General features: G+C 39.1%; 2 protein-coding genes across 2 annotated transcripts; both read right to left on the bottom strand.

Annotated features, from left to right (window-relative positions):
* Positions 1-253: 253 nt before the first annotated feature.
* On the bottom strand, positions 254-27,290 carry LOC145462309 (uncharacterized). The gene is made up of 13 exons (XM_081445806.1): positions 27,082-27,290; positions 26,372-26,476; positions 25,714-25,818; positions 25,514-25,615; positions 25,302-25,409; positions 23,023-23,965; positions 14,141-14,162; positions 12,349-12,535; positions 10,182-11,004; positions 9,079-9,110; positions 5,804-5,893; positions 3,501-3,683; positions 254-2,138 (listed from the first exon to the last, which is right to left on the bottom strand). The coding sequence occupies exons 1-13, from the start codon at positions 27,242-27,244 to the stop codon at positions 826-828; spliced, it is 4,176 nt and encodes a 1,391-aa protein (XP_081301932.1). The 5' UTR covers positions 27,245-27,290; the 3' UTR covers positions 254-825.
* LOC145463453 (uncharacterized) lies at positions 13,955-17,692 on the bottom strand. Its single transcript, XM_081447210.1, has 2 exons — positions 17,507-17,692; positions 13,955-16,049 (listed from the first exon to the last, which is right to left on the bottom strand). Exons 1-2 carry the CDS (start codon positions 17,534-17,536, stop codon positions 15,525-15,527), a joined length of 555 nt encoding a protein of 184 aa, XP_081303336.1. The 5' UTR covers positions 17,537-17,692; the 3' UTR covers positions 13,955-15,524.
* Positions 27,291-27,512: the final 222 nt, after the last annotated feature.

Below are 27,512 nucleotides of genomic sequence, written 5' to 3'. Positions count from 1 at the left end.
GCATCATGTTATCATTGTAATATTATGGCTGTTTAAACAATAAACTATTGCAATAGAAACTGAAAGAAACCTTTTAAATGAATGCTCTTTTTGATTTTGTTGAGGTAAAAATGTGTACCTAAATGTTAAAAAAAATCATCATTTCATTGGCTATCCGAGTGGGCAATTGCCCTCTCGGGATCCTGTGTTGTGTCCCTCAAGAAAAAAATCTGTTTTTTATCCGATATAATAAATCGTTTATCAACCGAGCCTGTATTAATAATGATAAGCTTGTATTATTGATGTACATTTCATTGTAATTGTATTAAAATCCATTATTTAATTAATAGCCATTAAAGGGACACTCTTACCATTTTTAGCATGATTTTGTAAATCTCATATTTCGATCTTTGGAAGCTGAAAAATAATGGTCTTACTTTGTAGAGCAGTACTCAGCAAATGATTGGAACCCATTACAAAGTGAGGATGGCTAACGATGGCGAGGATGGAAACAGATTGCGATATGGGTTTTTCAAAAAGCGTCAGGATGTCAGTTTTTCAAAGGTTCATGTTTGGCTTGAAAATCGTTGAAATTTTGAAAAAAATGTTGCTGCAGTGTGGACTTTTTTCAAGAAATTGCTTTCAATCATTTAGTTAGTGCTAATTAAATTCTTATTACTTAAATTTAGGGACCATTTCGTGAATTTATAACAGTTTTAAGCCAATATATCATGACAGTGTCCCTTTGATTACTCATCCTATTGAAATCAACGTGCGTAACATACATATACATAACCATGCAGTCTGATGGACATGAAGAGACCTAAGTTGGAGGTCTAGAGTTCTTTATCCAAAAACAGCACACCGAACAGATGCAGGAAGAACTTGGGTTCCATGGCAACAGCGGAAGCCGAATGGGACGTACAACGAGGCACCACACCTTTGACATGTTGATCTTAAGGGAGCCACGGCGTTTCCATAGCAACATCGTTGGAAAAAAGGATTGATGAAATTGCTCCCACAAAATTGATGGTGAGGGCCTGGGACGGGACACCTCTGGAACCTGGGGAAAATTTGTCCGTTGCAGCATTGATGAGTCTTTGGGTTGTAGTTATGTCCGCCACACTTGAACGGGATGCATGGTGCGAATCTAGGGAGCACTTGTCCCTTGCAACATTGTTGGCGTCGAGGATCGTAGAAAGCATGTCCACAAGGCACTCCAGCCGGACAGGGAATATGTCTCGACACCACCCGATTAGAACAACACTTCTGAAAGGTTGGATCATAGCTAACCCCACCACACTGCATTGGGAAAGGATTGCACGGCACGTGTTTGGAGATGACTTTACCGTTGCAGCATTGCTCATTGAAAGGGTAGTAGCGCTCTCGTTTGCAGCGTAACCGTTCACACTTGACGGTTCTGGGAATCACGTGGCCTTTACAGCATTTCTGATATTTACGGTTGTACAGCGAGTAACGACCACATTTAGACATGCGTTTGCAGAATGGGGCAAGGCTTGTCAAAATGATGCGGTCACGACAGCATGTTTTGGTTAAAGGGTCGTCGATCAATTTACCTCCGCAACAGTGAGGACTGTCACCACACGGCGCTGGGAACAGATTGCACGGCACGTGTCTGGGGATGACTTTACCGCTGCAACATTGTTGGAGCTGAGGATTGTAGAAAGCATGTCCACAAGGCACTCCAGCCAGACAGGGAATATGTCTCGGTACCACCCCATTAGAACAACACTTCTGAAAACTTGGATCATAGCTTACCCCACCACAATGCGTTGGGAACAGATTGCACGGCACGTGTTTGGAGATGACTCTGCCGTTGCAGCATTGCTCATTAAAAGGGTAGTAGCGTTCTTTTTTACAGCGCAGCCGTTCACACTTGACGCTTCTGGGAATCACTTGGCCTTTACAGCATCTCTGATATTTACGGTTGTACAGCGAGTGACGACCACATTTAGACATGCGTTTGCAGAATGGGGCCAGGCTCGTCAAAATGATGCGGTCACGACAGCACGTTCTGACTGACGGGTCGTCAATCCATTTACCACCGCAACAGCGAGGGCTCTTGCGCATGCCATATGGGCACTTACCCAGGAGATGATAAGGTCTTGGTCTAAACCGCGGCGATCTTTTCGCTATATCTGCAAAATAAAAAACAAAATCTTATTGTGTGTGGAAAGATATTTAATTTTACACACTTCGGTTTGTGTGTTGAAACATGAGCTCTATGAGCAAACCTGTAAACTTCTCAGTGAATGATGCCTGACATGCCTAACGTTTTTTTTAATTTGTTTTGTTTTCATACATAAAGTAGGTCCGCAAGGAGTCAGTTCTAGTTATACGAGACAATCAGAGCTGACAGATATAAGCCAGCCTTTTCGTGACCCTTTCCTTGTCTCCTCGCAGCGTCTACGTCACCGCTGCGTGGCGTACGCCCGGATACTTTCCCCGACCAATCAATGAACCAGAAATTTTAACACAATTAAAAAAAGCTGCCATCAACACTTTCCTTGTCCGACAAATTAACCAGAAGTTTTAACAACCATTTTATTTGAGGTATTTGAACTAACAGTTCCATTTTTAGCGCAACACTCGCTCCTAGAGATGTCAAACGATATATATGCCCGCAAAAGAGCGAAATTGCGATGGGAAGTTTAACATATGATCGACCAACTCTAGCTTTGCATAATCTTATCCACCAGTATAACCCGTAGGTTGGTTACGCAATCCATGGGTTAAAAACGAGAAGAAAGGGGAATTCTAATCATCAAATGACAACGAAAGATCCAATAAAAGTTGAAAGTATTCTATAAAGGCCCTATGTATCAGTAGTGTGGTAATTTACGATTTTCGATAAACATGCGATGAAAAATTTTAAGAAACGATTATTTGCAGTAAACAACTTAAGCAGCTCAGGGACTATACTGTGATCCCCAAACCCATCGTTTCCCAAGCATTTTTGTAAAGGATCTTAGTAGACTTTACACTTGATTGAGCTATGCTCAACAGCTTTGTCAAAGATGATTCATTTTGAAATTAAACGTCATGTTTACATCTTTTAAATTCTTTGTTCAAGATCGATCTAAATTTTCCTCATCGTTAACAATCGACATTCCGTTTTGGTTTATTGTCATCTCTTTGTTATTTTTCTACCTTTTGAAATAATAAATTAAAGGTGCCTGTCAAATTCAAGGCAATTCAGGGACGCAACCAACCGTGCAGGGCTTTTTAAACATCATGGGCTTTTTCCTAGCCACCCAATTGTAAGATTAGCGATGAATTACTTCGTCAAGAAATTAGATTTAAACAATTCTCTGGAAAAATAGACGTGAAAGCAATTGTTCAGTACCGAGCAAAAAAAGGGCCGTCTTGAAACCTATACAGACGGTGCTGTTATCCTTATCGTATCCCGCAAGACACCTAACCTCGTTTGTTCAAGTTGTGTTTTTCATCAACTTGGTATAACTTAAGGTTATGTACAAAAAGAAATCATAAAATCTAACCTTCTTGTATATCCACTGCATTGTCGAACGATGGCTTCTCGACCTCTTCAACCTCTTCGGTGTTATTCACCACGCCGAGTTCTTCGTCAGGCGTAAGCCTTTCTTCTTCAGCACTCACAGCAGCAAGTGAGACAACTGCAGTGAAGAAGATAATGCCCCGAAGTACTTGCACCAACTTCATGTCTCACTCTGTTCTGCCGTAATCTGTTGAACTGTGATCTTCCTTGGCTGAAACCCGTCATTTATGGAGTTTTACAGACACTTGAACATTATTTTAGTCAACGAGGTAATCTTGGACGTATTTAATTAATTTACTGCACTTTGATCGATTGGGGTAAACCTGACTCAGCTGAAAGTCAATATTTGGATAGATATTAGCTAAGTTCAGTGAATTCTCGAAGTTCTCACGTCAACTTCTTTCGGTTTCCTTTGAACGTGAGTTGCTCCGATGCCCTGAAAACTTTTTTTAATTCGATCAGCGATATTATATGAACATTATTCCCAAGCTTACGACAGGCTGTAATTCTAAAATGTATAGTGTAGCCGGAGTAAGTCTATATGTTTTCGCCGGTAATCAATCAGATACGCTTAAAGTTGTGTGTACTGATAGTAACATAAATCAATTTTTAATCCTTGTTTCAGATGGGATTGTAATAAAACCCTAAACTAATGTTCAATTGAAATATAGAAGCACTGTTCGATTTTGACGTAAGTGAATGAATATTGGGAGAAAAAGTAATTAGTACTATAAAATATTGCTTCAGTAAAACCCACTAGTACTCGAAGCCACCTGTGCTGGAAGCAGAAAATGCTGTCTGGGTCCGGGTGCACATTCTAAACCCCTCATTCATTCTTTTTTAGACGTTTCGATAAAATGAGGAAATGATTTTTGTTTTTGTTTTTTAGTTTAGTTCAGATTGTTACCATCAACTAGACGTTTATGTACAATAACCTTGAGAATACACAATGAACAATATATACACAGTTTTCTATTTTTGACTTTTTTATACGCTGACTTTAAGGGTTTTTTTTATAAATACAATGACGTTTCTACTGGTCCTTAAAACAATAACGTGTTCATCGGCTTGTTTGATTTAATATAGTGGCGGGTTTATTATGACCCTTCAGACTGTATTCAGTTAGGGGGTGAACCCTAAAACAGAGGACTCCTTTTTCGGCCAGCTCATTATAATTAATACGGGCGCGGGAGCTTTTTAATTCGGGCTCTTTTCGGCTTCGCAGGGATTAAAGGCCTTTTTGTGGTGAAATGTAAATGTCGAAAAATTTGGTGCTATATCAGGTAGAATAGTCTTAGTTGTTTACATATTATGACTAATTTTATCGCAGATCGTTATTTTAAAATGATTTATATCCATAAGTGGTATTCAATTTTTTAAAAAAAACCTGATCCAAGTAAGTGATTCTCGATCCTTGAAACTCCCATGAACGTGAAAACAGATATATAGCAAGATTCCGGATCCATACTGACCAAACTGGCAATGATTGATTCCTAGTCGCGACCATCTTAGTAGCAATACAGTATCACTTACGAATATAAATGCATTTTACACTGATAAAAAAAGTCTGAATGGCAGCACCCTCTCTCCCTCTCTCAGCTGTGTAGACGCATTGAGGTAAACTAGCACAAAGAAAGAGACGAGAATGCTGTAACGCAAACTTATTATGTAACTAAACAGTAATCTAGAAAGTGCTGACATGACAAGACTCCGTTCGTTCGTTTGACATTTCTCCATGTGTTTTTTGATCACCTGACATTGTTGTCCGATGATTCCACAACCGGTGGGCTAGCCGTAAAGGAGTTTAACAGAACAAATGGTTCTCCGCTAAACTAACTATTGTCCCAAATTTAAACGAAAAATATATATTGAGAGAATTAATGTGTAAAGAGTTCAACTCCCACAGGACAAAGTCCTGTGCCACTATGAGGCCTCGTCCGCGCTACGCCGGAGGAGTTTAAAAACACAGCAATCGATCAGCGGCCATTTTGGATTTGTGTTTGAGGAAAACTCGGTCAGGGAGATCACATCGTTATCGTGACGCCATCGTTTTCGAAAAGCCCCGTTTTCAAAATGTTTTCCGTCCACACGAAAACAAAAAGCTGGCGTTTTCAAATTCCTCAGGTTTGAAGAGCTTTTTTCCAAAATCTCCATTTTCGTCACGGATTAGTGTGGACGGTAGGCCTAACGCAGAAATATACCTTATTCCTCCGGTGTAGCGTGGACGCTGCTTTATTTTTACAAAAAATTATGCAGACAAAACTTGCTGATGAAAAGTTTGATTACTTTCTTTTCGACGACGGTTTTTCCTTAACTTCTCTGCTTCAGGCTCTGCTTCATAACCAGAAGAGATGTTCTTTTTGACATCGCGAGGGCCTGAGCAGAGTTGCATCAAAACGAGGTTGAAAATTTGGCGCCTTTTCAACGCGGCTACCTTGGCGCATGGCAAACAAAGCACGCAATGTCTGCAATGTTTTGTCGTGTTTCCAGCTCGTTATTCGACGATTTATAGCGGAGAACTGAAGAGCTCGGAGAAAGCTAAGTTCTTTTTTATCTCTTTTTCTCGTACCTTTTAATTCAGAAGTAGACAGGTTTCCTGGCCAATTTGTCGCTACGTTTTTCCAAAGTCATTTATCGAAGGAAACAAAGTTAAGTGCACCTTTGTTTTGGTTTTCTTTGCCCTGTGTTTTATTATAGCTTAAAGAAAACTAAAGCTAAAGCTTAAAGTGTACTTGTCGAGTTATCAAAGGAGGTTTTTTGGGCATTTCAGTACTAATTACATGAACTTTCTCTTTCTCTTTGAGACTGCATTGCTCACATTTCAAGAGCTCCCATTTCAAGCCAAGCGGACCCCCCTACAAACTTTGGTAAGTGGTTACGTGTTTTCGGCTTTTACTAAAGCTGTGATCCATTGACACGTTTTCTATTCTTTCCTGACTAATAGAATTTAAAATCAGCTTCCAATGTATATGCTTAAGTTTACGTACTTATGCTGTAGAGATGTATACCCGGCTTTTCTAATTAAATTGGAAGCGGAGTTTGCAAATATGCGTACTAATATATTAGTAGGGAGTTTTAGCAAACCACGATGGTGACGGCGACGAGAGTGTCATGAAACAAAAGGTTTAATGAGCAGAACAATAGCTGTGCACGTGAGTTTTGAATCTTTGTACATTTCTTCGCCGTCCTCTGCAAAGAAACAACGTGAAATGTCTAAATTCTACGTAGTTTGAAGAACGCAAACCGCAATGACTAATTTTTCGTATCTTCTTTTGAAAGTGAACGCTGTCGGTGCGTGTTTAGCCTGAGCAAGATTTTAGACCGATAGGCGTACTGAACAGATCGAGCCAATTGCGACATTCGAAGGTAAACTATAAATTCGTTTTACAAGGCGTAGTCTCCGCCGTCGCCTTCGTCATTGCTAAAACTCCCCAGTGACGTATCAAGGAAGTGAGAGTGAACTTTCAGTTCTAGGGCGAACACAAGAAGCTAGACTTCTTACAAGTCGACCTTTACTTAAGACTTCGCTCATTAGGAAAACCTTAAACAACCTTGGGAAGTAAGACTTTTTTAGAAGAAGAAAACCCAACCAGCTTCCGTAACGGTAGAAATTCCTTCTTTTTTCATGTTGCTTCTTTATTTCAGCAACAGTTTAGTCAGGTATTTCTAAGTGTTGAAGAAATCCACAAACAAATTGTACACTGAAGATGTTTATTCTGTTAATCGTCCTTCCGTCGGTTCGGTACAGCTGAAAGTTACAAATGTAAAGCTTGCGACTCGAACAAATATTGAATTACAAAAAAAACAATACAAATGAGCGACCACTTACATATTTTTGGGCATCTTCAGGCCTAATCAAGATGTCAACATCGAGAAAGTAAAAGGCGAAGGTAAAAGCAAACTTTCCGCCTACACACAAAACAACGCATATCAAACTGCTAAGAGCACATGGTCGCAGAAATCACGTGACCCGCCCAAGGGGGGTACAGAGGGGCACGGTAAGGCAAACTGTCTCTAACACTAAGCTTACACCTATTCAAGAAATAGAAAATATCTTACGTGTTTCTATCAAGTTTTAGTGTAATTCTACTAGCATTTTATCACGAATGCTGTCCTCTGATTTTAGCCATTCAGCCCGCGTAATTTATTAAGCAAAAAGCTGTGTATGACTATGGCCTGACTTAGAAAGATTGCAAAAGGAACTTGCGGCCTTATGTATAAAGTATGGTTGACAAACCATCCGGTTTGTCATTCATACAATGTTAATATTGGTTTCAACTTTCCTTGGTTAAATTACTTCAGTAAAGGCATAAATTTTGTTCCTCATTACTAATATTGTTTAGCGATAAAAAAAAATGAGTGGGTCTGTAATTATCATGTTAACATTGGGGTAATATTATGGCTGTTTAACTTAATGATGTGTTTGCTTGCTTCAACAATAAACTCCTGCATTAGAAACTGAAAAAATCTTTTTAGTGGGTGCCTTCTTTGATTTTGGTTCAATGAACAATAGCTAACAATTTGTACCTAAATACTTAAAACAAATTATCATAATTAAGAATTCATAATAATAATCATGAATAATTATTCATGGCTTTGTAAATCACTTAAATTTATTTTCCTTTTTACTCCTTTTTTATAGTTCTGTTTTAATTACTTAATTAAAAGCAATTCAGTCAACAAATTTCTTAATAAAGCAACATCTGAAAGCTGTAATTATAATCAGTAGTAGAGCAAATTCCATACCAAATTGGACTTCTTTTAAGTAATTCACTTCAATTCAAATTTACTGAACAGAAGCAGATTGAAGAGTGGGAGCAGAGATTTTGGTATGGCAGTGGCGAATGATCATTAAATCGTGATGAAATTTAAACAATTGCCGTTCAAATTCACTTAGGTCCGTTAGAGATGACACCAATACTGGTACGATGTCCGCCCTAGAGTCAACCCATCAGCTCTAACCATGCTTCATCAAGTCCACACTTCCAACGCTTTACACTTTAGTCTGATTATACAGTCATGTGCACAGTGAATTGTGGTGTTAACAAATTACTCTAATCACCATGATGAAAGTTTATTTTTTGTATTCTTATTAAATGGCTAGCCCTCAAGCCCTGTGAGCAGGCAAGATGAACCAAGATTGCTATCCGAGTGGTAAGATGGGACTATCTTTCCCTCTCAAGGAAAACGGATATGCTGTAACACAATATGAAAGATATAATATTTCGTAACCGTTTAACTTCTCTTATGCTATAGGGTATAAGTCGCTATATTCCTTTATGGCATGATAAACAAGTCTCTGTTTACCCCAATGAATGAGTTGCCAGTAATCGGATACCCGTGTTTGCGCAAAGAACTCTGGGATCGTCAGGGGGCAAACATTGCAAGTCGCTAGAAGGAAATGTATGGCGAAAAGTTGTTTCGACGCCCAAAAACATGGTTTTGGGGAGAGATCAACGCTTTTTCGCCTTTGTTTTATCGCGAATGGATTTTGGCAATGTTGATACATAGAAAATGTAAGTTTTTGTGTGAATAACCGTGAAATAAGTGATAAAATTTACCGATAAACTCCCTTTTGCATGTGTGAGGTGTACTGTGAAATACATTGAAGAGAACATTGAAAATTTCAATACACGCCTGATCTCGAGAGGCTACCCGGAGCAAATGGTAGAAAAGACCCTCCGAGAAGTTAAATATAAAGACAGAAAAGAAGCTCTAAAACAGAAATCGAAAGTTGCAGAAGGAACTACTACCCTTCGTGTCGGGCAATTTCACTCAATCGTCAAAACCAAACTTTGGAAAGCATAATCACGCACAAATGGCACTTTTAAATACAAATACTCAGAGATATATTCAAGGAACCGGGCTTATTTCCAGTATTATTTGTATGACTGAGCTTTCAAAAACTTACATATTCGACATATCAACATTGCCCAAATCCATTCGCGATAAAAACGACGGCGAAAAAGCGTTGATTTCTCTCAAAAATCGTTTTCTTGTACCTCGAAACAACGTTCGCCATACATTTCCTACTAGCGACTAGCAATGTTTGCCCCCTGACGATCCCAGCGTTCTTCGCGCAAACACGGGTATCCGATTACTGGCAACTCATTCATTACTTCTTACTAAGTAAATGAAAATTGTCCTTATTACGTCTATTATAATTAAGAAAGGATCTAAACAATTTAAGAGAAAAATCAAAATTTATCATGTCAGCAATGATGACAATTAAAAGTCAAAACGTTCAAATTATGTCTGTGGCAACTGTTCTTTTCTTTAATATTTATTTTTAGATGAATATCTTTAACAATAATACTGTCGATAGCAACGTTATTACAGTTAAGTGCTGTAACGGAGGATCCTGATATGTATCATCGCCTTAGAGTTTCTTCTTTAAGCTCCCTCCTCCCACATCGTACGTTTCAACAGTTTTTGTTAGTTTTCAGCTCGTGCTTTGTGTTTTGAAATAACATAAAATAACTTAAATAAGCTCCAGACATGGTGATATTAAGCTTGTCTTTTTGATGTGAATTTTACTGTAATTGTATTAAAATCCTTTAATTAATTAAGAAATAGCCATTAATTACCTATCCTATCGAAGTAAACGTGCCTAACATACATATACAAAACCATACAGTCTGATGGAGATAAAGAGATTCTTTACCCAAGAGCAGCACACCGAACAAATGTAGGAACAACTCTGGTTCCATGGCAACAGCGGCAGCCGAATGGAATGAACAATGAGGCACCACAACTATGACATGTTGATCGTAAGGGAGCCACGACGTTTCCAAAGCAACATCGTTGGAAAGAAGGATTGATGTAATTGCTCCCACAAAATTGATGGTGAGGAGCTGGGACAGGACACCTCTGGAACCTGGGGAAAATTTCTCCGTTGCAGCATTGATGAGTCCTTGGATTATAGTTATGTCCGCCACACTTGAACGAAATGCATCGTCTGAATCTTGGGAGCACTTGTCCCTTACAACATTGTTGGCGTCGAGGATTGTAGAAAGCATGTCCACAAGGCACTCCAGCCGAACAGGGGATATGTCTTGGCACCACCCGAGTAGAACAACACTTCTGAAAGGTTGGATCATAGCTAACCCCACCACAATGCGTTGGGAAAGGATTGCACGGCACGTGTTTGGAGATGACTCTGCCGTTGCAGCATTGCTTATTGAAAGGGTAGTAGCGCTTTCGTTTGCAGCGCAACCGTTTACACTTGACGCTCCTGGGAATCACTTGGCCTTTACAGCATCTCTGATATTTACGGTTGTACAGCGAGTAACGACCACATTTAGACATGCGTTTGCAGAATGGGGCCAGGCTCGTCAAAATGATGCGGCCACGACAGCACTTTTTGACAAAAGGATTGTCGATCCATTTACCACCGCAACAGCGAGGGCTCTTGCGCATGCCGTATGGGCACTTGCCCGGGGGTAGATAAGGTCTTGGTCTGAACTGGGGCGACCTTTTCGCTATATCTGAAAAATAAAAACAAAATCTTATTGTTTGGAAAGATGTTTAATTTTACACACTTCGGTTTGTGGGTTGAAACACAAAGAGATCAAAGAGATCAAAGTGAGCAAACCCGTAAATTTCCCAGTGAATGATGACTGACATGAGCTAACCTTTTTTTGTTTCATATCAAAAAGTAGGTCCGCATGGCGAACACATGTGGCTTACGAGTCATACTAGTTATACAAAACAATCAGTGTTGATAGATATAAGCCAACTTCTCGTGACCCTCTTGCCTAGTCTCCTTCGGAGACTAGGAATTTAAAACACTTTCCGAATTAACACTTTCCCCGACCAACCAATGACCCGGAACTTTTAACACAATTAAAACAAGCTGCCGTCAACACTTTCCTTGCTCGAGAAATTAACCAGAAGTTTTAACAACCATTTCGTTTGAGTTCCATTTTCTGCGCAACACTCGCAGTTACACTTTGTCCTAGAGATGTCAAACGATATATATGCCCGAAAAACAGTGAAATTGCGATGGGAAGTTTAACATACGACCGACCAACTCTAGCTTTGCATAATCTTATCCACCACTATAACCTGTAGGTTGGTTACGCAATCCATGGGCTAAAAACGAGAAGAAAGGGGAATTCTAATCACCAAATTACACCGAGGGTCCAATACCAGTTTAAAGTATGCTATAAAGGACCTATAAATCAATAGTGTGGTAATTTACGATTTTCGATAAACATGCGATAAAGATTTAAAAATGATTATTTGTAGTAAGTACCTTAAGCCGCTCAGAAACTATACTGTGCTGACTAGCTATATCACTTTGATCCCCAAACCCATCGTTTTTCCAAGCATTTTTGTAAACGATCTTAGTAGACTTTACACTTGACCGTGCTATGCTCAACTGCTTTGTCAAGGATGATTCATTTTTAAATTAAACGTCGTGTTTACAACTTTTAAATTCGTTGTTCAAGATCCATCTAAATGTTCCTCATTTTTAACCATCGACATTCCGTTTTGGTTTATTATCATCTCTTTGCAATTTCATGGGACGCAACGCAGAAAGAGTCTTAACCAACCATGGACGTCTACATGTAGATATATAGCTAGCCAATTGTGAGATTAGCGATGAATTATTCTCTCAAGAGATTAAATTTTAACAATTCTCTTGAAAAATAGACGTGAAAGCAATTATACAGCACCGAGAAAAAAAGGGCCGTTTCAAACCTACGCAGACGGTGTTTTTATCCCTATCGTACCCCGCAAGAAACCTAACTTCGTTTCCTCAATTTGGTTTAACTTAGATTTGTGTACATCCTTCATCGCTCTAGGAAAGAAATCATAAAACTAACCTTCTTGTATGTCCACTGCATTGTCGAAAGATGGCTTCTCGGCTTCATCAACCTTGCCGCCATTTTTCGTCGCATCGAATTCTGCGTCGAGCTTCTCAAGCTTTTCTTCCTCGGCACTCACTGCTAGTAGCGAGACAACCGCAGTGAAGAAGATGATGCCGCGAAGTACTTGCGCCAACATTATGTCCTACTGTTGTGCTGTAATCTGTAATCTGTGATCTTTGTTGGCTGAAGCCCATCTTTTATGGAGTTTTACAGGCACTTGAACATTATTTTAGTGAACGAGGTATTCTTGAACTTAATTAATTTACTGCACTTTGATCGATTGGGGTAAACCGCTCAACTGAAAGGCAATATTTGGATGTATATTAGCTAAGTTCATTGAAATCTCTCGAATTTCTTACGTCAACTACTCTCAAGTTTCCATTGGACGCGAGTTGCTCAGTGCCGTGAAAAAAACTTTTCTAAGTCGATCAGCGATACTGAATACAAAGATTATTTCGCAGGCCTACGACAGGTTGTAGTTATAAAATATAGTGTAGCCAGAGTAAGTCTATATTTTTTGTCGGTGATCAATCGGATCGATAGTCAGTTGTGTGTACAGATAGCATCGAGATAATAGCATGAATAAATGTTTTAATCCTTGTTTCAGATGTGATTGTAATAAATCCCTAAACTAATTTTCAATTGAAATATAGAAGCACTGTTCGATTTTGACGTAAGTAAATAATATTGCTTTAAATTTATAATTAAACGAGGGAGAAAAAGTAGTCAGTACTATAAAATATTGCTTCAGCAAGACCAACTGGGAGCCCTCTTAACCCCCTCATTCATTCTGTTTTAGACTTTTTGATAAATCTGTTTGCATATTTGGTTCACGGTATAGAAAGAGAGAAAATGATTTTTGTTTTCTCTAGTTTAGTTCAGATTGTTTCCATCAACTGGACGTTTATGTACAATAACCTTGGGAATACACAATGAACAATATTTACAAAGTTTTCTATTTTTGACTTTTGTATTCGCCGACTTTAAGGGTTTTTTTTTTTATATATATATAAACACAATAATGACGTTTTTGCTGGTGCTTAAAACGTAAACGTCTTCATAATGTGTTTGATATAATATAGTGGCCGGTTTATTTTCACGCTTCAGACTGTATCAGTTAGGAGATATCGTGACCCCAAAACAAAGGACTCTCTTTTTTGGCCAGATCATTATAATTAATATGGGAAACTTTTATTTCGGGCTCTTTTTGTCCGCCGGGATAAAAGTTCTGACATACAAAACCTTTAATATTTCCACCGCATCAATGCGGATAGATCTCAGTAGCTTTTTGGTTGAATTGGCCTTTTTGTGGCGGAATATAAATTTAGGAACATTTGGTACTATAGCTGTTAGAATTATTTTTTTTATCGTTGATATATCATGACTAATTTTATCGGAGTTTTTTTTAAAATACATTTATATTCGTAAGTGGTATTCGTTTCTAAAAAAAACTAATATGGGTGAGTGATTCCCTACCCTTTAACAGTCCCATAAACGTGGAAACAAAAATATAATATCCCTGATCCATACTGACCAAACTGGCAATCATTTGATTGATTCCTTGTATATAACTAAACTGCATGCTAGAAATTGTTGACATGGTACAGGACTCTCCATCTGCTTTTGATCACGTGACATTGTTGTCTCATGATTCCACCACTGCTGGACTAGCTGTGCAGGGGTTTGGCAGAACAAATGGCACTCCGCTTAACTAATTTTTGTACCAAATTTAACCGAAAAAAAATACATTAAGAGAATCGATGTCTAATCTGGTAAGATGAGAAATTATATTTAGTAGTCTCAGTAATCGGCACTACATGAAGAAGGACGCGGACGGATAAGTATTGAGGGTTTTAAAGAGGTGCTTGATTTTGCTTAACTTGTATAATATAACACTTAAATCCACTCTGAAAGCTAAAAATTAACGTTCACAATATAATTAATGATGCTAAGGTTTCCACCGTCGATTTCACTATAATTTAAATTACGTAAACACATATCGAGAAATTTATTCATTCCCAGAGTTACTCAGCTCTCTTTGCCGGCGAAATCGCTTGTGTATAACAACCGTCGATGTTGTTATTTCGTATTTTGACGGGACTAGGTGACAGGGACAAAAAAAGTCATTCGAATAACCTATTTCCCAGTTTACGCCATTTTTCAATTTCTCCCTTGTGTTAAGTTTTTGTTCTGCCATTTGTCCATTTTCTTTGTTTTTCGTCCATTTTCGTTGGAAAAAAAGAGAAATGAAATGAAAGTGGCTGAAAAGAATTACGACAGCCGGTCAGCACTGGACAAGAAAAAAGGAACATTGGTTCCTATCAGGCAAAACATAATTGCAAATCAAGTTTATTTAGTATATACATCAAAAACTGATGAGTTGTTATAGTAACTGTTTGACTATATTTACCCTCAAAGATAACGCTATAATTCACATTATTATAAATTTTAGCTACCTAAGCGGTACCAATTGACTAGTATAAAATAATTGAGATGTGCTCTTATTGGTCGATAGATGTGTTAAGATGTCGTGTCTCTGTGTTTTTAGGAACATATTATAAAAGCATTAGAAAATAGCCCAAAGAAAATACGCGCGCTCATTGGCTGAAAATCGTGTTTCTATTTAACAATTAGATTGTGAGCTCGGGATTTCTATTGTGTGATACTTGACGAGGGCGCCGCCCGAGTCAACTATCGCGCATAGAAAGTGAATAATCTAATTGTTTTAGTATAAATCTACTAGTCGTTCAAAACTTTAATCTAAATCCTCTTCAAAGACACTTCGAAAACACAGAGAAGCGGCCCACAACGCACGCTGCTACGCTACTCACTATCTACAACAGAATAGATAGTGGGTAGCGCAGCCAATCAGAGAACGGCATTCATAAAAATAATAAATAAAACGCTAGACTAGATAGAAACACGGTACATGTTTTCTATTTCTTAAATAGAGGACTTTTTTCCATGTTTACATAGCCTCATCTAAACACTCGGGAATTTGGGAGAATTCTTAAAGGTAAAGTAAACCCTTACTTCCATCTCGGGTTTGCTCAATTGTCTCGAATTCTGCCATCCCACCTCGTGTTTAGGCAAGGCTATGTAAAGAAGGAAAAATCCTCCATTACTTAAATCTAAACCCCTGAATGCCCGACTAGTACAACGTCATTTTTGTCAGGGAGTCCCTTCGGGCTACGGCTCACATCTAGGCTAAAATAAACAAGCCCTAGATCTGGAAATAACACGGCGGTGACAACACATCTGGTTAGTAATATAGTATGTATATCGACCATCGCAGCATCGTTGGGTCGACGAATTGTATTTCGCCCAGCCACACGCCGGGTCCACGTCCTTGCACGTCGACGTGCTGTTACCATAACAACATTTCTGGCTGTTGAGATCAAACCGGAATTGACCACACCCATACGAAGGGTGGCAGAAAACTGGGACCAAGTTCTTCGACACGATGTGTCCAGCACAGCAGGTCTGCAGCAGAGGATCGTTGACGAATTTTCCTGAGCAACAACGGGTTCTGAAGTGGACATGGGTTTCATGTTCACAATGGGGTCTGGTGTTATAAGAACTTTTTCTCCTGCTTCTTCTTCTTCCGCTCCACCATGACCAAGCGTGAGATCTTTTCCTTCTTCGCCTAGTTTGACCTACAGCGAAGAGAAAATGTAGTGTCGAATTTCAGTTGTGGGTAAGAGACGCAATGGTCTTATAGTTACATGAGCGCTGGCTTTGTAATCTGGATTAAGATGCTCGAAACGTTCGAGGTTCGGTTTCTTGCTTGGGCCATTCATGCTCATTCTGTTGTGTTCACAGGTGAAACCGTTTCCATCGTAGACGTCTACATTCCCAATTTTCTGAGAAATTTTTTCCTTCTATCATAAAATCAAGTATAGATAGTTTTCACATGACGTCATCACTTTCTAAAATCCAAAACGAAAGAGCCACCAAAGTTTTTGTCCTCATTAGGCACAAGAGGCGGTATATTTATATCTGTTTACAATTTTAGAGCTCAATAGCGTGCTTCGTTTGGAATCCAGAGCATCTTGAATTTCAGGGTTATGGAGGTGTGTGACACAAGGCTATGATCGAGTTTGTCGAAAGATATATACTTATCCCATGATTTCAGTCTTTTTAGAACTTAAAGCATTAGGAAAAGTGCTTATGTAAATGTTTGTTTGATCAGTACTGATAATCAGTCGCCTAGATAGCCAAAGTAAGTTCCAGATGTTTACACTATTTTCCGGCCGCCATATTGGTGTACCACGGAGGTACACCAACATGTCGTTTTCATACTGGGCTCTGTAAATATCGGCGAAACATTTCGACGAATATCTGAAGTTTGGGGAAACGCACAGACCTGAAACTTGGAGAAGTGGCTTATTTAGTTATCTTCTATAACGTCATAATTTCATAGCTTTTTCCACTGGATGGTTTTCGATTTATTTTTTTATTGCGTGACAGTGAAAACGATCTATGGGAAGAATCAACAGCAATCTCTTCGCATTCAAACGGAGGGTTTAGAGAAGGATCCATGTAGCAGAAACTGCGGGAGCTGGATAGTTACGAATCCGACCTTTTGTACAGAGTAGAGCTGGTGTTTTATCACATTTTTAGGAAGGAACATTGAATGAGTGGCTGTGGAAAACACACGGGTGGATATTGGGCCTAATATAAAGAAAACCCTATGGAATTCATAAATATTTTCCCTTGAGTTTCAATCCAGTCGAGCAGACTGCGATATTTGAACAATATTCACTTTGGTGACGGGGAGGGTCGACACATTACGGCGCTTGCAAGGTTTAATTTTAGAAGAAGCTTAGCATATATCTCGAAAATTATCTGATGTGTCATTTTATCGTGCATGTGATGTCACACTCCACATAGCCAAGTGTATTACACGATAAACTATTGTTTTGTATTGTAAACTTATAAATGCACGAAGTCATCGTATCCATTATTGGAAACACAACTAATTAAACAGATAAATGTAAACAAATTAACGAATGGATCGACCGAGAATTAGGCTAAGACAGAACATTTGCTGTTTTACCAGCTCAGATATATGTCATTTAAGTTCACTGATCAACTTTCGAGGATTCCTTACCGCCGTGTTCTTGATCCACCGAAACCTCATGAAAGTGTTCTTCGCTTTGTTTGCCTGGTTCAGCTTGTATTTTGATCAAGTTTGAAGAAGGCTTCTTCGTAGTAGCCTTTACTATAAAGAAAGAAAAACCTGCGAGAAACAAAAGGATTCCACGCCATAAGCGAGCCATGTTCATTCCATGACACTCTCAGAACACTCTTTTATATTGAACTTGACTTTCCGTTTCGATTCGTTCAGATTATAGTTGAATGACCGGCGCGCAGCTAATACCGTCTTTAGCTGTTTTTAGTCCCACGTTCAAAACATAAATTCTCCTGAAAGATTGCTTCATACTAACCTTAATGTTAGTTGTGAGAATTTGGCAATGCATCAAGACAATATCCAAGTTGATGATTTCTTAATTCTCACCACCTGCCTGCTTAACAATGTTTCGATATTGTGAGGCGAATTGAGGAGAATGCGAAATGTTGAAAAGACATTTTACTTTTAAATATTTAGGCTGTCAAAACAAACGACAAAACTAGTTTCTTAACTGAAATAGTGTTTTTCAGCTTATTTCAGCCGATGGTTTTACGACACTTAATTAAAACGCCAAAGCTTCGAGCTGAATATTAAACTATCAGAAGTGAGGAGGGGGGCGGGGAGGTTTCGAAATAATGGGAAAAACGTGCATGCTTTTGCATAAGATACAAACATAAGCCCCTACATACTTAATAATCAGACGTTTTGAAATTTACCACGAACCAAGAAGCTGGCGCGGAGAAAACGACTCAGCTTACAGTTTATTTTGTTTTTCAAGAACGTTTCTTCTGAGTACTTCCTTTAATTGGTGTGTATAGCTTCAACAGCATCAAAATATCTACGCTTCCTATTATAAAAGAATTTTAATATAGTTGTAGGTCGTAAAGCTTCTGACTTCCAGTCTGAGGCCTTCAGGTATTTTGAAGGCTTAAAGTGGAATCTCTACCACTTTTTAAAAATTCTTAACCAGAGGAAGCTTTTACACAAAATGATTTGTAAACTTGGTCTCTGCTCCATTTTTTAAATATAAAACATTTTTTTATCTTTATCTCAGAACTGGGAAAGTCATCTGACATTTCTAAGGCAATAACACCTGAATTTGTAAGGATTAGAATTTCATTTTGTTGCCACTCTTAGCTACTCTTATTTAACAAATGGTAAACGCCATAGCGTGCACTATTGAGTTATGGATGCACGCGGGAGGTTGCTAAGTACGAAAGAAGCGTAAGAGTCGCACGAGGCGATAGCCGAGTGCGACTCTAGCTTCTTGAGTGCTTAGCAAACCTCCCAAGTGCATCCATAACTCAATAGTGCTCGCTATGGCGTTTACCATTTGTTTTATAACATAACATTGAGACACTGGAACAACAGAAGTCCTTTTATTGAGCTACATCACAAAAAAATGTTCGTGTAGTCTTGCATGACAAGAGAAAACAAGCGCGCGAAAATTCATTCATGACAACCGACTGCACACCAGTAGCTCGATAAAGTTTCATCTTCAGACAACTGTGAAGACAGTTTCGCATTTCTGGCAGAAGTACGTCGGCCATTACTTTGGAAACAATGTCTGTCAGAAGATTTGCTTTGTAAACATTAGCACACACGTCAGCAGCGTACACCCATGGGCAAATAGTAGATGCTAAATTAACCAATAAGAGCGCGCGCTTTGCTTTAGTTATGTTATAATATAGCTTTTAACAACTACGTTGCTACATTAAAAAGCAGATAAAAGATAGAGATCACTTTTTTTCACAAAAAAGCATTTTGCCAGTTCTCCGCACTTCTGGAGAATTTCCAATTCTTCTACCATAAACTCATTATGCAAAACCAATGTAGATAATTAGGGTAGTTTTCAATTGAGTATCGAAAAAACGAGACCTAAGTAATCAATCTGGCCAATTACTGAACTTACACGGACAATCCAGTAAACTAACTAAAACTCAAAACAAATACATGAAGCTGACGCAAAGCGTGGGAGAACCACGATTGGTTTTGGTTTTACTTCCGATTGGATCATGATGACAAACTTGCGCGAATTGTTAAGCCAATCGTGTAGCGTGGTAACGCCAAACCAGAACAAATGCGAATTACTCTCCACATTTAAGTCACACAACACTCCAATACACAACGTTTAATGCAAGACTAGCTGAACTAAAGAAATTTCGGATTACTTTTAACCCTCAATTGAAAACCGATCTACGAGAAAACTACGGTTTTAGTTCGTTGTATTACTTGAGCAGTTTTATTCATCTAACAGCACCTTTGTATTCAAGTTATCTTAATGTTGGTAATATTTTTGAGGCCGTCATAACCGGGAAAAGAGAAGACCCCGCCCGTTTTTCTTTCGCGGCCTGGTTTTTCGATCGCCCGCGCCAACAGAGAGCAAGGAACAGGTTATTAATAGCAATCTTGAGCATAACGCCACCATAGCAGCACCACTGAGTCACTAGGTTGTAACTCACTCATCCCTCCCCGGGTTGGCAGGTGTAACGTCTTGAGATGACTTTCCACAGTAGCACTTGTGGGTCAGTGGATTGTAGCTGACCAAACCGCATCTTAGTGGACAGGTGGAATACTTGGGGATGACTTTATTATAACAGCACTTGTAGGTTCCCATTCAGATCTTGGTCCGATTCTACGTGAAAAAAGTACAACGTGTGATGAAGTCCCTGGACGGTTTTATCATGACAAGTTTTTTTACTTGTCATGTTCGCGAAATCCTCTTTGATTGATGCAGCGAGAACGCGTTATGAGTCCTCATTAGCTCTTTCCACCGCTAACGTTTCTCATTTTCATTACAATATAATCCAGCCACGATGTACATGAGCCAATTTCGAGCTAGAAGCCTGCAGCGCCATGGGTGAAAGAGTGAAATGGGCGTGAATCGGAGTGGCGGTGTTTTGACACTACACGGTATTTTACACTTTAGAAACAAACGTTACTTAGTAGGGACTTACTGCCATTACAAGCTGAAAAAAGTCTCAACCATATTTGACGCCGAATTTCTCCTACCTCTGTTCTTCCCTTGCAAAGGATGGTCGTCTAAATTCTCCATGACCTTTTTCTGACCCTTGGTTAATCCTACAGGATTAGCTGCGTCGCCTTGCATTTGAGACAATTACAGCTGCCAGAAAGACAGCCATCCATCGTAAGAAAAAAGCCATTCCTAAGCCCTGATCGAAATATGTACGTCTTATACCTCTAAGATCTGGAAAACATGTGGTTTTGATTGATTACCTGCTGGAGTATTTCAAAAGCGTATAGCGATATCTTTGCTTAAGGAAATTTAAGAATAATTAACAATCGAGGTAAATTTATTTGGTGTATTTTCTATATTATATACAAATGCGCTTTAGCGAGGTTCTTGGCTTGTTTAACTGCATTATTCACGAAACTATTGGACTAAGGAAAGTAAGGACTGCTGATGATATATTCAAAACTACATTCGCTGGCAACGCTTTTGAATTCCCTGCTTGCAAATTGTGCATCATCATCCGTTAGCAACTTGTATGGAATGCCATGGACAGCAAAATGGTGTTTCATCTTCTTAATCACAGTTTGGACGTTAAGTTGCCGTGGGTATTCATCGCAAACCAACCATGGCTGGAGCCCAGTTAAAGTCGACGAGTATCAGGTACTGCAATCCATTCCAGTCAAGTATTTCTGCACTCACAAGGGACCATGGAAGGTCTGGGATTGCGTGATTAAGAAGCGGTTCTTTCTGCTGGAGGGGTTTAACACTTGCAAGACTGGCACGAGACTACGGCATGGATTCTCTTGCTCCTCTCTTGGTAGATTCTATTCCAGGATGTCCCTTGACGAGAAAAGCTTTAAGTGGACCCAGCATTTTAACGAGTGATAGCGTAGGCTAGAATGAGTTATAGCGGTTAGTTGGGAAAAAAAAATAATTCATCCGCACGGTCACTCAGTCAGTCAGTCAGTCAGTCAGTCAGTAAGTCAGTCGTTGGGTCGTAAACTATTTTTTGGTGGTTATTCCGCAGACTAGGGTATTTCGCGAGTGGCGACATTTGCCTGACTACTGTGAACAAAATGGCTGCCAAAGCGATGAGCTGATCTTCGTGCTTAGAGTCGAACAAGTGCTGCTAAATTACAGACTATTTGGCATACAACAAAGGTGGGTGTATAATTCAATCCATCGAATGCTTTGTCAGCGACTTTTAACCAAGACTTCAACGCTCGAGACGTGTTTTTCTTCCGCGAATTATTTCAATTTTCATGCAGTCTCATTTTCGTTTATATGGCTTGAAATTTTTATTTTCCGATACCTATATTAACACAAACCATCCGTTAATGGCTCGAATGAAGTCTGCATTCTGCGTTTAAAGCACAGCGGGATGAAGAGTAAAAGAGTTTATCCTCATCGTCATGATAAAACTTGTTCCTAAGAAAACTCCTCACAAGCTATTTTTAGGGTCGTACCCAGTTCCCGGTGGATAATAAGATATATTTTACAATAATCATACTCTCTTCTGCAACGACGTGTGAAAAACAATTACATGATTCGATTTCTCCAGCAATCCAGAATAATCAAGGTCTCGGTAAATGTTTACAGTCTAAGAATTCGGCTTGGGCTCATCCTTGATAATTCTAGATATCACGGAAAGCTCATCGAGTAATTGTTTATAATCAATTGGCCAACAGGCTGATGGGCTCATAACCAGGGAGTCGTAATACTGGGGTGGAGAAGAGTTGGTTACATCCGGGGTTTCGTATTTTATTTATACGGGTTATCCAGGGATGATAAACTATTTACATCCTGTGACCATGATAGTGAGCTAAGATCGACCCATTTTCTTCACAAATGCTAGAACAAATGCTAAAAAAGCAGCGTGGTTTGTACAATGATTTGATTAGAGTGTATGTGAAAAAAATTGTGTTAAATTCTTAGAAGCAGTGTAATCTGTTTGAAGTAATGGTACAAGCAGAAATCCAAAAGTACGTCTGTTATTGCAGTCCTCATTTTGAATTTTACGACGAATTAAGACGGACCCTTGCTTCTTATTGGTTCACGGTATGGCTTCAAAAACATTAAACGAAGATGTTACGTTGTTACGCGATGTTAGATTTTTGTCAGAAGTGGAAAATCTTTCTTTTCTAATACTACAACAAACGAGTCACGATTGTAATTTCAATTTATTGCCACTCTTAATTACATATATATTACTATTACAATTGCTTTTAACGTGGAAATTAAAACGCTTTGTCACAGATAACGCTTTTCAGTGGTTTTCAGGGAAAAGCGCTCATGAAACAGATCACTGTGTGACGAAATGCCATTCTACCACCTAAAGGGAAACTAATGTAACAGTTTTGATTTCTTGTTATTTCTTCAGGAGTTTTACTCCAGCTGGCAGCAGCTCAACATTTAAGTTACCTTAGAGAGAGGCCGTGGTAACCGTTCTGAGTACTTTTGAGGCATCTTTATCTAGAACTAAAGCATTCGTACTCAGTGGCTTGTACTTGACAACTAGTACTTAATTATTGGTTTGCAAACAGCAAACTTGAGAATAACACGACCATGGCAGCACTTATGAGTGACTGAGCTGTAACTCACTAAACCACATTTAGGTTGGCAGATGAAACTTTTGGGAATGACCTTGCGATAGCAGCACTTGTGGATCAGTGGATTGTAGCTGACCAAACCGCATTTGGGTCGACTGCAGATTGAACGTTTAGGGATGACTCTGAGATAGCAGCACTTGTGGGTATATGGATTATAGCTGACCAATCCGCATTTGGGTGGACGGCAGATTAAACGTTTAGGGATGACTTTGAGATAGCAGCACTTGTGGGTATGTGGATTGTAGCTGACCCAACCGCATATGGATGGACGGCAGATTGAACGTTTAGGGATGACTTTGAGATAGCAGCACTTGTGGGTAAGTGGATTATAGCTGACCACACCGCATATCGATCCACGGCAGATTGAACGTTTAGGGATGACTTTGAGATAGCAGCACTTGTGTGTATGTGGATTGTAGCTGACCAAACCGCATTTGGGTGGACGGCAGATTAAACTTTTAGGGATGACTCTGAGATAGCAGCACTTGTGGGTATGTGGATTATAGCTGACCAAACCGCATTTGGGTGGACGGCAGAATAAACGTTTAGGGATTACTTTGCGATAGCAGCACTTGTGGGTAACTGGATTGTAGCTGACCAAACCGCATCTTTTTGAACAGGTGGAATACTTGGGGATGACTTTATTATAACAGCACTTGTGGGTCAGACGGTTGTAGGTTACTAAACCACATCTGGGCCGACAGAGGGAAAATTTGGGAATTCGTTTTCCATAGCAACACTTGTGGATCGATGGATTGTAAACCGCTATCCCGCAACGAACATTAATCTTTGGGTCTTCCTCGGGGGTGTCTTTTGCTTCATCAAGATCATTTTCATCCAGTTCTTGGTTTGGTTCTACAGAATGGAGAGTGATTGCATAATTAATTAGTATAGTTAGAGCTTGGAGGTTTAAAGCTGAGTGACATTGCCTGGAAATAGTGTGTATATCATAGATATTACAGTTTTAATAGCCTTTTGTTTTATACTATTTGGAATTGTTTAAATGGTTGTTGACATTAAAGTAGACAGTTTCCAAGGGTGGAGCGGTCTTGTACATGTTTAAATTGTATGCTGTTCCAGTGAACTGTTTTAGGACTCACCCTTACATAACTAAGTCACAAACAGACTGCCAGTTGTGTTCAGAACGCTATGATTTGTTTGGTAATAATAACTGGACCGAGTGGAGTACAATTCAGGGAGTACCCGAGCGAGTAATTTCAAACACAGACGAGCGCAAAGCACGAGGCCGGTTTGAAATTTCGAGCACGATTACTCCCTGAATCGTACGACACGAGGTCCAATTACTAATTGATCGTATCTATAAAAAATTCCGAAATTAAAGTCTTTTGAGAATTTCGTTTAAACGAAAAAGGCAGTAGCGCTTTCCATAAGCTTTAACAACTGTAGGGAAAATTGAGAGGAAAGCCATTAGAGCGCGCAGAATTGATGTGTGAATCACATGGGTATCCAATTGCAGCTATCAAATTACAAAAAGTTGAAATTGGATACTTGTGATTGGACACTCACGCGATCGTGCGCCGATTGCGTGACTGATAATATACATGGAAAATTACTCGATTCTACTTGGCTGAGAGCAATGCAGTTCAAGTGTAACAACAGTGCAAAAACTGTAACACCAGTGGAAATTACACATCATAATTCTGGATTATGATTGGCTGAAAGACAATAGGAAATTTTCTAAGCCAATGATATCACGTAAATTGATGACGAAAATTTTGTGCGGAAACTTTGAAAATAGTTTACTCGAATGAGTAAAGATGGCTTCGAGAAAGATCTTCCGGCACTTGCTCCACACGAATTTTCCCATGTTTATATTATTAATAAGTAATCATACGATTAAGCTCGTTCAGTTTGGAGTTAATTTACACTTTTTCGATTTTCGCCAACGCGGCTCGTGCAATTTCAGCTTTTTGAAAAACTCACTCGTGCAAATTAATTCCAAATCGAACTCGAAACCGTATGATTTCCTATGCAAATAGGCGCGCGGAGAACCAATCACGATCGAGAATTTTGTTATAGATACGATTATCCTTTTAGTTGTTATGGTTTGGTTATAGATTTTACTTAATCGAAAACCACTCTATCACTATATAACTGTTTTTCCGGTTTTCGTCGGTTTTCTTTGACTTTGCCGGAATTTTCTGATAAGTTTTCCAATCAACGTATCTACCTGAGTCTTCAGCAATATCATCGGTTTCATCTTCAGCCCCTTCAGAGGCGGCATCTTCATCGGGATAATCTTGTTCATCTCCCCATTCTGCACCTTCTTCGCTGTCTTCTGGAGAAATGGGATTTTAAATACGAATGACTCAGTTAGTCTTACTTGACTATTTCGTATGTTTTTCAGCAACTTTTTTTTTTAATCACTGAATATGTTGTTACCTGTGCTTTCACCCTCAGTAATGGCACTGGTTTCATCTTCAGTGATGGCATCTTCGGGATAATCCTGTTCATCTCCCCATTCTTCGCCTTCTTCACTATTGTCTGGAGAAATGAGAATTAAATCATGAATGACTCAGTCAGTCTTATTAGTTTGTTTCGGATTTTTTCATTAGCTTTTCAGTCACTGAATATGTTTGTACCTGAGCTTTCACTCTCAGCAATGTCACTGGTTTCGTATTCAGTAGGGATATCTTCTTCAGGATAATCTTGTTCGTCCTCCAATTCTTCGCCTTCTTCGCTATCTTCTGGGAAAATATAAATGTCACGATCCCGGAATCAGCACAACAACACATCTTGTTTTGTCATTATTTCCTAAATAATCTATGCAGCCACAGGGAAAGTCAACTCTCTCGAGGTGGATGGGATTCGCCCCGAAAAATTGGCAATAACGTGTGCTTGCTTACCCCTACCCTATTTCTGAACAAACTGTGCGATTTTTCAATCCCCTTTTCCAAACCTGACCCGAAGACCAAAAGATCAATAAGCCATTTCAGAACCAGGAACGGATTTCCCGATGTTAATGGCATTGCACTTGATAAGATAAAAAGAAAAGGAGGACTCCTGGGAGAGACAAAGCTCAAAAACCATCAAACCGTTGGATCCGCAAAGGCTGGCACCTACATAGATTATGTAATATGAGGGTAACTCTGTGCTGTTTATTTTTGTAATGTTTGCAAAATAAGATCAATTATTTTATAATTTTGAGTTGCGTTTGCTTCTGGTTGAATCATTGTTTTGCAAGCGTATTTCGTAGACGTTTTTTCTTATTACTTAGACAAATTTTCGTTAAATATATACCTGGGTCTCCTTTCTCAGCAGCGTCAGAGGGTTCGTCCTCAGAGGAATCGTTTTCTACCGGATTATCTTCTTGTTGTTCGTCTTCCTCGTTTTCGACGATGTCGTCTGATAGAGAACGTATAAAGTTACGTACGACGCCACAGTACACGAGGTTCAAGTTATAAGCTAGCCTCCACAAAGTTAACGAACGAACGAAAGAACGAACGGAAAACGAAGAAACGACGGCCGGAAACGAACGAACGACTGAATTGAAGAAACTAAAAGAAGACTTGCAAGGCGAAACAAAAGAACGAAGACGAGCAAAAGAACGACAAATGAATAGAGAAAGAATGAAATAACGAATAAATATAATGAATGAATTAATAAAGTAATCATTTATATAGCGCTATTTCTAATAAAAGCACATAACAGAGAATAAAATCAACTTCCAAATATCCAGCTCTAAAATTAAAAGGAAAGAGTAAGTCGCTCGGTCATTTACGGAAAACTTGGAAAAATAGCTGAATTAAAGTTACAATTTCAACGCTATTGATACTAAGCTGGTAACTTTTTTCAGTTTGCTTCTTTATCACCGCACTGTAAAGTGATCACCTCGTTTTTTGATTCATTTATAGAATAGAAATATAAATGAGTGACCAACAGAAAATGAAGTTAAATTCAAGCTAAACAGAAAAAGTGATCGAAGATGTTTTACACAAAGTCTCTCTCACCTCTGCTCTCCCCTTGAAAAGCAGGCTCGTTTAAATTCTCGATGGCATCTTCTTGATTCGTTGTTAATTCTACAGGACTAGCTGCGTTGTCTTCCAAAGGTTCCGCATTTAAGACAGTGAATACTGTCAGCAGGACAGCAATCCATCGTACCACGCTAGCCATTCTTGCCTCGTGTTCGGAATATGCATCTCTTAACGGAGATCACACCCTTTTATACCATTCAGAAAAGGAAAAGCAGCGGGGTCTCTTTTCTGCAATGACGCAAAATGTGTCACCTACTTGAGTATTTTTAAAGCTCTAAGCAATATCGTTTCTAAAGAAATTTTACTTAATGAAAGGAAACCAATTAAAGAACGTTAAAAGAAAATTCCTTCTTTCAATAGATTTTAGCAGTAAGAGATAAAAACGATATTAGCCATTTCTCCGTTAT

This window comes from Orbicella franksi, chromosome 12 (assembly GCF_964199315.1).
Source record: "Orbicella franksi chromosome 12, jaOrbFran1.1, whole genome shotgun sequence".
NCBI classification, from domain to species: domain Eukaryota; kingdom Metazoa; phylum Cnidaria; class Anthozoa; order Scleractinia; family Merulinidae; genus Orbicella; species Orbicella franksi.
The sequence above is the reverse complement of the archived record's forward strand: the minus strand, read 5'-3'. Positions and strand labels throughout refer to the sequence as shown.